The 15612-nt window shown below is 31.6% G+C and overlaps 1 protein-coding gene across 1 annotated transcript; it reads left to right on the top strand.

Annotated features, from left to right (window-relative positions):
* The first annotated feature begins 254 nt into the window (after positions 1-254).
* LOC129224336 (uncharacterized) lies at positions 255-15076 on the top strand. Its single transcript, XM_054858776.1, has 6 exons — positions 255-1530; positions 2585-2725; positions 7492-7679; positions 8876-9109; positions 12876-13937; positions 14759-15076. Exons 1-6 carry the CDS (start codon positions 255-257, stop codon positions 15074-15076), a joined length of 3219 nt encoding a protein of 1072 aa, XP_054714751.1.
* The last annotated feature ends 536 nt before the right edge of the window (positions 15077-15612 follow it).

The following is a 15612-nucleotide window of genomic DNA, read 5'->3' as shown; positions in this document are numbered from 1 at the left end:
TTTATAACACATTCTCCGCCTACTTCTCGCTCCATAACAAAAACTTTATTGCCCTTTTGGCAATTTCAATAATATGTGCGGTACTACAAAATTGTCATCAAAAAATACATTTTTAAAACTAATTAAATGGTGTTAGAAATATTTTAAAAATTAGTTTAGTAATTTTTTAACTGCTATGTTTTTATTTTCTGTTATCTATATCTGAAAACTCGCCTTATGAGAAATAAAAAAAACAAATCATGAATACAACAAACATGGCGGAAGAACTTTCACAACAAACACTCATGCTGATCGGAAAAGCGCCATCGACTGAGAGGATATCCCAAATCGGATCTCTTAGTAACATTCTTTCTGTGAATGACACAAATAAAGATGATACTTCAGAAAGTTTGAACCAAGATCTACAAAATTCTGGTGATTTTTCCGACACATTTAATCATTCACATCACTCTGTTATGCATGAAAACATACAACATCTCACTGATCACTCATACATACATTCTGCTTCTACTAATAACAGTGTCTCTGATGATGTAATCGAGAATCAAGATGTTGATTCTGTCGACAGTAATATTATGGTTGAACCCGAAACTGCAGAGAGTATTAATATGCAGTCTGTCCAAACGAACAATAATATTACTGTTGCTGCCGATGATGTTCAGCAAAATTCATTCCCACCAACGGACTCCAGAAAGGTATGTTTAAGTAGTGACATTTTATCTTTGTCGTGCGTTGGAGAGAACAGTAGCGTTGATGTCTTTACTGATTCGCCTATTGTCAACAATGATATTCAAGTTTTATCCGAAAATACTGTGTCATTTGCAAACTCTCTGGAACAGTCTTCAACCCCAACAGCCTCAGACACACAAACAAACTCAAACGACAAAGAAATTCGTACCCTTCCTGAAAATTCAGGTAGCGTTTCAACTCCTCAATATTTGATTAAACAGACTTCAGCACCATTAGGATCTGTCGACAATCCAATTCAAATCATCCAGCAAGGTAACTCATATCGTTCCACACAAGTGCTAACGCAAGCGCAGTTGCAACAAATCACACATGTCTTGCAACGCCAGCACGCGAAAAAGGTGATACAAAATGGAGGAAGATCCATCCTCTACGATCCTTCCACGAACACTCGTATAGTTTGTCGAGTTGTCCATCCATCAGAACTGCAAAGTAAAGTTTCAGACTTGAATGTCTATGCAGGAATCCCACCTCGGTCTCAGACCTCAAATAGGGGCAGGGGGCGACCGAAAAGACCAGCCAATAAAAGGTTTGAAGAAGATGAAAAAGGAAATTCATTGCTCTCCAGAGAAGAACGCGAGGAGAAAAAGAAACATCGACCCAGGACGAGATCTGGGCGGATCTCTAAACCTCCATCTTACATGGTGAAGGATTATAAAAGAATTCATCATCTCGATTTCAACGAAGAAGCATATGATGACTCGGACGGAGGATATTCAGATTACCATGTGAGTGATGAAGAAGGTGGGAATCGAGGAAATAAATCAAGTAGTCTTCCACCAGGTATACCTTTCAGTTTACGTATTATTTTTTAAATTATGTTAGAAAATATTTTTAGGTTCATTGTCTACAAAACCTAAATTGTAAATGTAATATATAAATCGTTTGTAGTTTTTTTACTTTTATAACTTTTAGAATAGGTAAACTCTAAAGAAACTGCTCAAATAAGCAGTAGTTAAATTTAAAAGTATGCCATGAGAGACAATACTAGAAGGCAAGATATAATTATTGACTATATTTGTTTGGTAACCAACTCAGAAATGATCTTTAACTCCGGGTGGGTTTTTGTTGGTGGACCCACTCAGAAAACCCGGGCGGGTTTTTCTAGGCTGGGTCCACTTTGTCAACCCTAGTTTGAATTATTATCTGAAAGGTAGCTCACTTTTTTTCCTTTTGAACCATTCTGAGTTTAAGAAGAAAGAAAAATTTTTTGAAAAGTTTTAAAATTCTTGTTATTTGTCATCAATCAAAGATCTTATATAATTAAAAACTGAGCGTATATGTATCTATGTTGAAGTTCCTTCTCCCGAACGACAGTGAACTGACCATCAAACCAGGTATCAATGGGTTCGTAATCTTCTCGTCTTTATGTTTTTCTATTTAACATAATCCTCTGATAATAATTAGTGGAGTTATCAGTTAGAAACTATTAATTATTAAACTTAGATTTCGACATAGAATCCCTATTTTTTGAAGGCTTTCCTCAATTCAAATTATTATTTAGTGCTTCATCTCAACTTTCCGCAACAGTGCTTTTATTAAAATTTATAGCTTGAAGAAAATCATTCAGACGAAAGATCTGTTACCATTTTTTGTCTCAAATATGAGCAAATAACATTCTGGGTTTTGTTTTAAAGGCTTCTAATGTAATCAGAGATTTAAAATATTTACTTTTTGGTTATTTTTCCGAAATCTGCCGCAAAATTTTACTGATTTTTTTTTTCAAGCCTGATTGTTGAACACAAGTCACTTGACATAACTTTTATTTTCGAGGTGGACCGTGCAAAGCGGGGTGACGTAGCTAGTTTTAATTTAAAAATTGTTTATCTCTTTTTAGGTGTCACAACTGCAAAACAGAGAAATTATTCTTGTAGCTCTTGTAGTAAAGCTTACATTGGGAGAGGAGGTTTATCTCGTCATTATCGTTTAAATCCAAGTCATGGAAGTATGCCAGATGGTGAAGATGTTAGCACTCAAGGTAAATTTCTACATATTAGAAATTTTTCAAACATTATTTCGGTTCAGCGTGGCACGATGTTGCTGTTGGTTTGGATATGACCGCAGCAAATTCAGGCAATGTAGACAAACAGGTGAACGCCATTCTCAGAAAATTTTAAAGGTTTGCATAGTTTTGACATTCTGCAGCAATAATTTTTTCAGACACTTGAAGGTCAAGTTCTACTAAAAATCAAACAACCAAAAACAGAGACAATTAATGATCAAAGTTAGCTGCCTGAAACTTCAAAGTAAAAGAAATGAACTTTGAGTTAGCAACAAAAGATTCAACTGTACTAAACTTACAGCTATTTGGGACCAGAGTTGGTATAAAAACCATTTTTTTTAAACCAAAAAACCTGTTTTTTGGTTTAAACGAGTTTTTTTGGTTTAAACCAGATTTTTTTGGTTTAAACAGGGTTTATTTGTTTTATATTACTATTTGTAAGAAAAACTATTTTACATTAGGAAAATTATGAAGATTTTATACATTGATTGTTAAGGAATGTTTAATATTCATATTTGTACCTAATTTCTTTGTAATTAATTAAAAACTAAGAGTAAAATCTTGCAATTTCATTTTCACATACTTAGAGATTTCTATGGGAGAAAATTGTTTGAAAATCTTTTAATTATTCTAAAAAATACAATACGTAAATGGGTCTTGATATAAGTAATCAAAGAAATAATTTACTTTGATAGTTCAGACATAATTAATTACAAATAACGATGATTAAATTCTTGCAAATTAATTTCCTCATAATCATAGCTTTCTACTATGAATAAAAAAATTAAAGTAAAATTAAAATCAAATTCTTAAACATGGAAAGTATTTTGCAGTATCTATAAATGAATCATAAGTCTGAGGTACATTATACAACTTTAAAAATCATAAGATCAATGCATATATTTATTTTTTTTTAAAGCGATTACAAATCAAATAATTTATTTACCTTCTGTATCAGTGAAAACAATTTTAAAAACAAGACAACATGGGTTTTAAGAGAATCGTTATGTTTTCCATTGTAATCAGTATTCCTCAGGTTTAGTGCATTTAGGAATGCAATTTTTTTTGTCAAGAAAAAAAAAATATTTTAATTAAAAGCCTCAGTACAAAATTAAATGAAAGTACTCTTTTAATATATTTAAATTATGAAGACTGTCATAAAAATTAATATTTATTGATTCATCCATCATACATACATGAGACTTTCTTTTTTTTTATATTGGGATCAAAAAAAGTCTTTGAAAGGTAAAAATTTGGCATTAAATTTTTTTTATAAGAGCACAGAGTTACATGAATGTTTTCTGATTTCATATTATTATACATTTTCTTTTCGTCTCCTGACTGCATTGTCTATCGAGGATGCAAAAAGTGTGCATGTATAAGTGCAATGCTATGCCTACTAAGTTCTCATACTTTAGTTATTTTTTTTCTCTCTTGTCATTTAAATATTCTAGTGTTAAGATATTTTTACACTATGCATCGCTTTAATGGTACATAATCTGCCACAATAAATATTAAGTAATCAAGCAAATTAGGTAGTATATGAAGTTTTGGTTGAAATATGCTTTTTGGACTATTTGAAATGCAAAAGACTGAAAAATAATGATAATTAAAAAAGTATAAAAGAGCTACTTAGATTTTTTTTCCATGTAATTTTAGAAAACCTTAGTTGGTCTGCCTTGTATATTTATGTACCTAATAGGAAAGCTGCGGAGATAAAAAAATAAATAAATAAATAAAAATAAAAACTATTTAGGAAACCTGCATTATCTTTTTTAAAAAAAATATAAGTTTCTAAATTTATTTAATCTATAATTTATCTATAAAGCTTTGCTAGTTATAGTTACTTTGCATTTATTAGATTTTACTCTTTGCAATAATATGTAGGGGAGACCGGGGCAAGATGACTATGCTAAGAATTTTTGTTGTTTATTAATATATTTTTAAGGATAATAAAATTTCCTTTATATGAGCTGTTAGAGTGGTCCTTTGTAGTTTTAAATATAGTATCATTTAATTTTTCAATTGAAATAAATGAAGGATATTTTTATTTTTTAATAACCTTAACAAATTGTCATCTTGCCCCAGTACTGGGGCAAGATGACTTTGGCCTGGGGGCAAGATGACAACACTGAAAAAGGTTGAACACAAGTTATTTTTTTGAATATATTACATAGTTTAACAAATTTTTAATGTGTTTTTACATCTTACAAAGCATCAAATTAAGCGTAATGAATTGCAAAGTAATGTTGAAGCGTTTAATTGTGCAGCTAAAAATAGTCGCAAATAAAAATGCCATTTTCATAATTGGAACATTCTTCACGCCACTACTCTTGGCATTGCAGCACTAGAACCATTCTTCTGTTCAAGGGTCACAATATTCTTCTTTACAAGCAGGACTTGTAAAGAAAAAGTATTGTCATCTTGCCCCGTGTTTTGGCCCGTCATCTTGCCCCGGACTGCCTGTTTGAAAGGATTCGTCTTCATTGCCATAAAGAAAGGCGATTAATTAACGTTTATTCATGGTAATAGACAATATATAAACTAAGTTATTCACAAATACTAAACAGAAACAATCTATCATTCCTGTATCTTTAGCAGAGCTTATTTACACATGCATGAAAGTTATAACGGAGCAGCGATAAACAATCAGAGCTTCAGAACTAACACAAATATGACAATTTCAGCGTCTTTAAACTATTGCTGAATGAACAGCCGATAGGAGAGCCAGTAGTATCCAGTTGACGCTGTTTCCTAGTGGAAAATGGAAAAAATAAGACATTCGTCATCTTGCCCGGCTCGTCATCTTGCCCCTGTCTCCCCTATTTGCAAAGTAATAAAGTTTATGAAAACATTTGGGGGAAAACAATGATATTTTTCAAAAAAAGAAAAACATTTCTGAAAAAAACCAAATGGTTTTTTTTTAAAAATCACTTGGTTTAAACCAACATGGTTTAAACCACACAACCCTATTTGGGACCACCCACAAACTTGGACATAAGCCGAAAATTGAGTTAAGCAATGTCGAGGTATCGAAAGCTGATTGTATTTGGTTTCCTTGGATTAAAAAATCAGAACTTTTGAGAACTTGTTGAAAACTAAAAGCGCTTACACATTCAAGTATATAAGCAACTCAGTATTTAACTTATGTACAAAATATATATGCAATAAGTAATTTACTTATTTTTATGAGAAGTTTTATAAGGATTTTTTCACTTATATCAGAGGCAATATTTTTTTGAATTTTCGTTCTATAGAGTTGGCAGCAATGTTATAATACTCATATTTGAATACGAAACTGGAAGCTGTTCAATTTTCTAATCTCTCGTACACTGATATCAGGCGGAAAACATTTTTTATTCTAAAATTTCTCAGAAAGTTTGATAACATTCAAAAGAGAAATCACCAGACACCAGGAACTACATAACTTTTGTTTTCTTTTCTATAATATTAATAACAGAAGCCTGAATATTTTTGATTATCAGGGATCCCTCTGACTATTTTTAAATTTCTGAGAGTTTTCAATTTTTAATTGTTTGAAAAAGTTATGGCTATTGCCCGTTCTGTCTCTCCTGTAACTATAAAAATGCACCAAACAAATTATGCTTTTCCAACATTGTGTTGATGAATTTGACCAATCTTTTCAATTACTTATTCATAGGTGCCCACCGGGAGGTTCATGGCACAATTGAAATTTTAAAGGGTATTTTTCGGGGGGGAGGGGGCTCTTACTTTTGGGGGAGTCTTTGTGATCTTTAGGGGTGCACCCTTGCTCTGAGGGGGGGGGGCACCCCTGACTTATTGAAACAGTCCATAGTGAACATATTCAGTTTCATATTTTGTAGTCATGGGCATAACTGAGAGATTTTGCTTGAAAGTGCTGGAAGTTCAAATGATTCTGAAATCCTTTGAACAATTGCTGATCATTCAACTGCCAAATTCACTCGATATCAGAACTGAACCTTCGATAATGCAATTCTCTCAATTGTGCGTCTCTAGTTAATAGAGTTGTGACGAATTATAAAGTTTGTTGCGCTGTAAAACTCTTTTAGGAAGTACTTAAGCATACCTTTGAAAATATTTATATATTGTTTATGTTATTTAAAAAACTACTTGAGTTGTTTTCTTTTTCTTTTTTTTTTTTTTTTTTTTTTTTTGTTGTACAAAAGCATTTTTATATCATTGGAGGTTTTTTTTTTTTTTTTTTGTCTATTCCTCACTTTTATGTCTGAATTATGTTTGCATTATTTAGTGATGTCAAATAATTAAGGTATGTTTAAATTGTTAAATAAAATGAATGAGAAATGATTGGAGTTTTATTATTTGAGAGTTTCTTATTATAGCGAAGAGAACACTAAACCTTTCAGCTGAAGTTGGTACAGCATTTCTACCAGAAGAGTTGAAACACTGACCCCTGATTATTCTTCAGTTTGAACTGACAGTTAATCCAGAATTTTTCCACTACAAATTCTGGACAGCTCTCTAGCTCCGAAGACCAACAAGTATGTTTTGGATCCTGGTTTAAGGAAAAAAAGAACTTCTGACACAAATGCTGTATCACACTGGACTCGAGAGTTTGAAGTCCTCACTTAAATCTAAGATATGCAGATTTGAGTTCTTTCCTCTAACATTTGAGAATACTTAAAGCTAAAATGAGAAAAAGAGTTGCATTAATATTTTGAAAAATGTCTATCCACTAAGTACATTTATATATAACTAAATTGAGAAATATTTCTTTTTAGATGAAAATTCCAACAGTTCATTAGCTTCTTCCATTTTGAGTAGCTCTGGTGGCAATACAAGTGTTCAAAACAACTCGAGTTTATTTCCCAATGTCTCTTCGAGACTGGAGTCTGATGGTCCTTCACTTCTGCAAACTTCTGTTACTGTCAGTCCCTCTCTGAGCAAACGGAGACTAAAACTGCAGGAAGTAGGACATATTTTACTAATTCTTCATTTAACATTCTAAAATAACAAAAAAATACTGAAGTATCTCTCCCCCTACATCAGCATAGGGAGATTTAGGATTGATTTTTTGTTTTTGATGTATGTAGTTATTTGTTGTCTTTTTCTCAAATGGATTTTTGAAATTCTTATTCTTTATAAATAACACAATTTCTTTTGCTCTGGTGATGTATGGTTTGCACACATGGGTCGCACAATAAGCTGCATATCATTGTATTCTTGGATTGGCTTTCAAGTAATTAACTTGCATTGTAGCTGTGAAAAAATATTAAGTTATTTTCCAAATATGTTTCCCGAGGGAATACATTTAATTTTTATCTCTTTCAAAATCCAGCTAAAAATATTGCGGGTGCCTTTCACCCCCGTAAAGACATATCATTGCAAGTGCATCGGCTGAAGAATTTTAGAGTAAAAGTGTTCCAAAAAATTACTCAAAATTGCTGAAAATTGAGCCATTTAACATGCTAATATTTGGCTTCCCATATGTTTGTTAAAGTTCATTTTAAAAAATAATTCTTTGAAGAAGAAAACATGCTCAAAGCATCTTCATGTAAACACTCCCTGCTGAATATGTTTCAAAAATTGACTCAAGACTGGAAACCTAAATTCTTCCATTAATTTTCGAATCCAAATATGTTCTTTTGCTGTATTTCATATTATTTTAACTGAAAATGTAAATAAAGAAGTAAAATGAGGTCCATGATTTTTTTCTGAACCTCGATGGAAAGTTTCAAAAGTATCCAGACCCCTCCTAAAATTACTTGCCAACCCCTGCATTAGTACATAATTTTACTAAATGAATTAAAAATCTAAATATGTTTTAGATATAATTAAAATGTTTGTTTTTAAGTGAAAAGCTGAAAACATATAAAAAATATTAGAATTGCACAAACAGCACTCAGAATTGTAGACATGTTTTTCCAGAATACAAAAAAAAAAAAAAAAAAAAAAAAAAAAAAAAAAACTTTGAATGTCTTTTTATGCATAATTTCATTTTTGCACTGAAAAAGAAGTTTTTTGTAACCCAGAAACAGAATTATGTAATTGTGATTGCTATGTGTGCAATTTTATTATTATTAATGTTTTTTTTTTTAATCTTATGTGTTAAATATAATAGATATATAAATAGATCCTCTACAATCCAAACTTACTGTTTTGTAGGTTTTGAAAGGATTTTCAGATGAAGAGCTACTTGAAGAACTACTTCCAAAATTTTCAGAAAGTGTTTCTTTATGGGATTTCTTTTTGATGAAGTGTGAGAAGAAACCAGATGGTTTGAATTTATTTGGAATGCTCAGAGAATTTGAAATCTTTTTGGCAGAAATGCAAAGAATAAGTATGATTTGTTTGGCACCTGCAACTCTTGGAGAAGATCCTAGGAAAACAATCATCAATGTAATTATTTGGAATTTTGTCAATAATTAAATATTTCTCTTTTTAAATTTCGAAATTGATTTTCTGCATTATCTTTCCATGACTTAGAGTAATTTACAATTTTTTGAAACTTCCTTCTGACAATTGTTTTATTGTTCATCAACCAAATGTTCGTTTCATTAAATTAGAAATAAAATTACTGTGTCAACAATTTCTGCATCAAAAAAATAGATTAAATTTTAAAAAATGCATGCCATGTGCAAAAAAAAAGAGTTTTTTTTTTCTTTCTGTTCTTTTTTATTTTTTTACATAGTAAATAGAGTATTGTAATTGAGAGAAAAATGTCCTTCAAATTGCAGCCTAAATTTCTATTTTACTCACCCCCGTATGAATATTGAGTTTTTTTTTTTTTTTTTTTTTTTGGCTCATTCCCATGTGCACCTAAGAGCATATGGACAGTCAAAATAGTTGAATGACAGTTAACTTTTTTAGAGCCAAAATAGGTGGTGTGCAGCTTTGTATGAAAAGCTTTTACTATACCATCTATATTTCTTCCTCTCTCAATTCTTAATTTAAATTTTATTCGCTTGTTTAAAATTTACCTAAATATAAAGGTATTAAAATTACTCAAACTCATATGCACTAATCGATTATCAGGGTAAAAATGTCTTTTAATTCTCTTAAAAGAATCAGCTGGATCATAACAGCGTTCTATTATATTTTAAAATCTTGGTTCAATAGTCAAGTAAATTATTGATAAAAGCAGCCTAGCCAGGAAATCATTTACTTCTTTATCAGCGACCTCTGATTTCTCATTTTTTAGGGGTAATCCTCCAGTGACTATTCCCAAGCATTTTGTTCTAATAATACAAATTTAACATCAGAACACCATTGGGTATAGTTATCACCTCAAAGCATTGAGATATTGATAACCTGAGTAGTCATTTTTAACAAACAAACTCAAGTCCAAAGCCAGTTAATAAATAACTCTAAGTTCAAAATCCACTAAAAAACGTAATCCTAATTCAACAATATTAAGTCCTCAAAAAAAAAAAAAAAAAAAAAAAAAAAAAAAAAAAAAAAAATGAAGTCCATAATTTAAAAATTTTCAAAGTTCACAACTTCAAAAAATTTCACAGTCCACCATTTCAAAAAAATCGCTAAGTCTAAAATTCCAAAAACTTCCAAAATCAACAACTGCAAAACAAATTTCCAAGTCCACAATTTCAAAGTTCAATTTTTCACAACATTTTTTTTTTTTCAAGTTTGATTATTTTTCTCACGAAAACTGAATTCCAGCAATTAATATCAATATTGAAATTCAATAACTAACACTACTCCAATTTTTTATTTGTGGACGGCCTCCCCGAGGATAACAATCACAGACATCCAATGCCTAACATCAATATTGAACCAGACTACCAACAGTAACTAACACAAGTTCCCTCATTTTCAAGACTGATTAATTTTTACGAAGTTTATCACTTATACTAAACATCAGCAATAACTGGATAAGGGATCATTATGATAAGTATCACTAAGCCTTTTATCACTTTCATTTAAGGACAAAAATTCAAAGTTGATTGTTATACCTGTTGAGTAACCATTTCTTGGCAAAAACTCAAAGTTCATTTTCATCAATTGCTGGGAAGCCCATAACCCTTGTTAGCAGGTTTAGCTTTATATAAAGCATAAGAACTTGCTTCTAATAAAACAGAGATAACTCTGGAATAGCCATAATGAAAAATAAACCCTAGAGTTTTTTTTTTACCAATTAATACAGATTCAATCCTCTAAAATCAAACACATTTATTTGGACTAACAGTATCCGCGCACCGCATGTGCGGATTTGTCTACATTATCAAGCTCTGCATTCTACTAGCTAGCTTAAATCTGTTTTTTTTTTTTTATTTTTTTATTATTATTAATTCCTTCTTTTTCAACCTTTATTTATTTATTTATTTTTTTTAAAATTAAATCATTGCAGTTATTTTTTTTTTTTTTTTTTTTTTTTTATTTGGTTGGGTAAATGAGTTCTCAATTGCTCAATTTTTCGTTTGTAGTATATTGTTTATTTTCCTATTGGAAAAATTTAATCACTGTTTTATACATTTATTTATTTGGAGGAGGAAGTTGCATAAGCCAGTTGAAATACACTTAAGTTGAATTTAGTTGATGGTTCTTATTTTTATATCCTATGATTGAATAGGAATATTATGCAAAGCAGTATAAATTAAAGCAAATCAAAACTATTTTCAAGTTCTTAGTTTTCCTGCTCCAATTTTAGTTTCCAGTAAACCTTTTTTCTTCTTCTATTTCTTTAATCTTAAGATTTAGCAGTTCAGATCATTTTTATTCTCTTAAAATTGTTAGCAAAATTTTGGATGATCTTTATCTTATTTATTTAGCAAAATCAGATTAGCAAAAAACTGCTAAAATCTGTACCTGAAATGCAAGTCAGTCAGTACATGTTTTATTTTTTACAGAATCAGATTTGTCACAAAGTATGCAGCTACTAAGTAACAGAAAAATGTCATACACTATTTCTCATTGTCTTGGGCCATACTTTTTAATACAAATTACTGATGATTTTTTTGCAGTAAGTTACCGCTCTAAGCCAGGGCTAATGCAGAAATACATAAAATACATTGCCAGCTCAGTTATTCCATCCGAGGACTGCAGTTTCGTGCTTTTTAGCACTCATCAGCCCAGAATAGGAAGCAACTGAGCTGGAGGCGGAGAATCTCTTAAAGGAGCCAAACAAACTGGTAGCTAATGTAGAATTCACATACCAGATGAGTGCAGTTCTTGGATGAAATAACTGAGATGGCGGTGTATTTTATGTATTTCTGCCTTAGCCCTGCCTTAGGGCGGTAACTTACTGCAAAATACCTAGTTTTGCCTTCAATCTTTAAGTTGAACCGCACCATTGCTGTGGTCACTCATCTGGTGTGCTAATTCTACATTAGCTACCAGTTTGTTTGGCTCTCTTAGCTCCTTTAAGAGGTTCTCTGCCTTCAGCTCAGTTACTTCCTATTCCGGGCTGATGAGTACTAAAAAGCACAAAACTGGAGTCCTCGGATGGAAAAACTAAGCTGGCAGTGTATTTTATGTAGAGATGAATTTGCAAAAAAATTCAGTTTCTCGCTGTGAAAAACATTGAATGAACAGTATCTAAATCAAGTCTTTTGGTGAGGCATTGGTTTGGTGAACTATTGAAGAGTGTTATCTATTTATTCTTGATTTGTTTTGTAGAAAAAGTATTCGTATAATGTGTCCTATATTATATCCTTTATTTTTCAAGGAAAATGTCCTATTTGTTACAAGTTAATCAGTTCTACCCCTGATGTAATTAAGAAATCACACACTTATTTTATTTCATACTTTTTTTGTGTGAACCACAATATATATATATATATATTATTTTTCTCAATTTCATAACATGCGGTAGTATTTGCTTTCAAAGAAAACATAATGAAATTAGTAAGCAAATGAAAAAAAAAAATGATTTTAAGAAATAAAAATAGCAAAAAAAAAAAAAAAAACAAAAAAATTGGAGATTTTCATGTGGGTGCAACCCTTTGCTTTTGCTGGTACCCTTGCTCTGATTTTACATCTTTGATGTTCTTCCCTTTTGATGTATTGATAACTAATTGTATGTTGAAAAATTGTATTCTTGAGAGCTTTGTCTTTTTTGCAAACATTTTTCGTATCTCCAATGTGTGGAGGACATATTATTTCTTTCAGTCTTATTTTGTCCACTTATATACTATATTTTTGTATTTAGATCTCAAGTAAGCAAATAGCTGCAGCCTTGTCATTAGAAACTGGATCATACAGTGTTAAAAATACCCTTCGTATGTCTGAAGCTAAAAGAGCAACAGACAAAGTTTTTATGAGCCTTGGGGAAAACTTAGCAGATGGTTTAGAGAAATCAGATGACATTAGTCCCTTAAAAAGGAAACGGATTGACCCAAATGTTGAAGATATCACCCCTGGCTTGCCAGAGCAAATTTTGAGTGATACAGTTAATGAAACTGACAATCTTGAGTTACATTTGCCTGAAGAAAATTTTCCACGAAACTCTGAATTTCAAAAACGGCAAAATTTCTTGTTGAGTGCAGCCTTATGTCGAGATAATTCCAATGTTATAAGCTCAAAGCACATATTTGATCTCAATAGCTCAACTACTGTAACTCCTAGCTCAATGTCTTCTGGTTGTCTCAGTGCAATTAATTCATCTGAAAACCAACCAGTCAATACATTTCTAACAGATACGGGTTCTCCTTTGCAAAATATGCAAGTAAGAAAAATACAGTTTGGATGCGAACAGACACAACAGCTGTTGTCAGTTAGTGATCCTTCTGTTGCTGTAAGCTCATTCTCTGTAAATACTAACTCTATCTTAAGTGAGCTACCTTCTCAAACTCAAGTCATGAGTAAGGAAACAGACATTCAACAAGTGCAAATGGAGGTATGTGATAGCAATGTTACTCCTAAAAATGTTTTCCAAGGTTTGCCTGCCGATACAAATATGGATATTTTTAACACCTGCCAAGAACTTACAAGTCAAACCGTCATTCTTGATAACCCTCAAACATCAGAACTCATTGTATCCAATGCTGCACTTGCAAATGTGAATAGCATTCACAACGGAAATGTGCCAATTAATTCTCGAAGCTTAACTTTACGAACTGGAACTCCAGATATCATTATTTCAAGTATGTCAGCAAGTGCTTCTAGCTCTTTACAAAACTCATCAAGCATTATTTCTGGAACTGAAATGTCTGCAGTTGTGTCGTCTGAAGGTCGTCTTACAAGCAGTGCTGAAGAAAGACAATCATTTGAGGTAAAGGTTTATGGTTTTGTTGCACATTCGATTCTTTATGTAAAAATTTTTCAATCTGAACTTTTGTATTTTACTGCCTTAAAACTACTTTGCATTACATGCTTTTTTTAAGAAACCTGTGTTAAAAGTATGAAATTGAGATGAAACCCTTCTAGTAAGTATGCCACATCCTATTTCATAACCATCCCAAACCGAGAGCGGACCCAGCTTATGAAGGGGGTCCTTTCTGAAAAATAGGGGGTCATTGAAGGTGTGCAGCATTTGGGGGGGGGGGATACAAGCGGTCTACGGCGGATGACAATTGACGATTTTAAAACTTTTCAGTGTGTCAGGACATCCTTGGATATCCATTACAATCAAACAATAAAATGTTTTTTATGGAAACTTAAAGGAATTTGTTCTGTGCTTTAAATTGACTTTGTGTATAACACAAAATCACTATGGCAATCTAGCTTTGGAACTTTGTGTAGATATATAATGATATTTGAACAAAAAGGCAAGGGGAAAAAATGATGTATATCCTCAAATGAGCTGTACCGCTCTTCTTCTCTTTAACATTAAAAGGGAGGAGGAATCTAATGAACATGATCAATCTTTAAAAAATGCTTTTGAAGAGGAGTAGTGTTTTACAGATATTTTTCTCCTCAGAAATTTTGCTTTTTTAGTATCAAAACTAAATATTGTAATTTAATGCAGTTTGCTAACTATTTTTTGTACTTTATTCAGAATGAATTAATGTTTCCTCAGTCTGTTTGATTTTGTAAGTGTTTTTAATTAAATAGAATTCTTCCATGTCTTTAAGATAATTTGTTGATTTACAGGCTACTGCCAGTGATATTGCTTCTGAAAGTAGTAAATCTATGGAATCATCAACTGTTCTAAGACATGTAATGCTGCCTGATGGCCAACTCATTGGCATTTGGTCGCATTTAGGAAATTCAGACAAACCTCCAAATGAACAACTAGTACAAGGGTATATGCCTGGAAACTTAATTATTTTACAAAATTCTGATGGATCAGTACAAGTGCCTAGTGACCAAGGTATTTCCTTAGAAACTTTACAAGCTTTGGCTTCAGCTGACTCTGGTATAAGTAACCAGAATGAAACACAAATATTTACAACTGTGCAACATATATAATATTGTATATATTTATTTATTCACTTGTTGAGCTTTATTAACAATGGTTTTGTACAGTTTTTTAAATATATATGGTTCAAAAATGTTTTTATATGATGAAAATAGGTTTTAGCAACTCTTGGAACTTTTTACTGTCCTTTAATATGTTGAAATATGTACCAGCATTTAGTGTTAATGCAGTAAAATCTCTGAAATTAAATTGGCCAAGTTTTTATTGTAATCTTTTATGTTATTTAAATCTTCAATTAACTATTTATTATCTGAGGAGACCTCATGTCTCAATAGTTTTGTCTTGAGATTGTATTTTTACTTATTGTATGAAGCAGTGGCGCAGTGAGGAAAGGGGGGTGAAAACACCCCCCAAAGCCATTGGTTTTAACATAAATGTAAATTCTAATACAGTAGTTTATCATATCAAGGGGCTGTTTTGATTTTTAAAAAATCCCCCCAGAAGGTATTTTTGATCAAAAAACCCCCTGCAGAAGGTATATCTGGCTCACTTGTGGTATGAAGTAAAGCAAGCATTGTATTAACAA

Source organism: Uloborus diversus, chromosome 6 (assembly GCF_026930045.1).
Source record: "Uloborus diversus isolate 005 chromosome 6, Udiv.v.3.1, whole genome shotgun sequence".
Classification (NCBI taxonomy): domain Eukaryota; kingdom Metazoa; phylum Arthropoda; class Arachnida; order Araneae; family Uloboridae; genus Uloborus; species Uloborus diversus.
Note: the sequence above shows the minus strand (reverse complement) of the source record. Positions and strands in the feature narration are given on the sequence as shown.

What these genes read in the sequence shown, in the direction of transcription:
- LOC129224336 (XM_054858776.1), top strand. Translation starts at nt 255, where the DNA reads ATGGCGGAAGAACTTTCACAACAAACACTCATGCTGATCGGAAAAGCG. An exon ending in ATCAAGTAGTCTTCCACCAG is followed by an intron (nt 1,531 to 2,584) that starts GTATACCTTTCA and finishes ATCTCTTTTTAG; the next exon opens with GTGTCACAACTGCAAAACAG. An exon ending in CTAGGAAAACAATCATCAAT is followed by an intron (nt 9,110 to 12,875) that starts GTAATTATTTGG and finishes TTTTGTATTTAG; the next exon opens with ATCTCAAGTAAGCAAATAGC.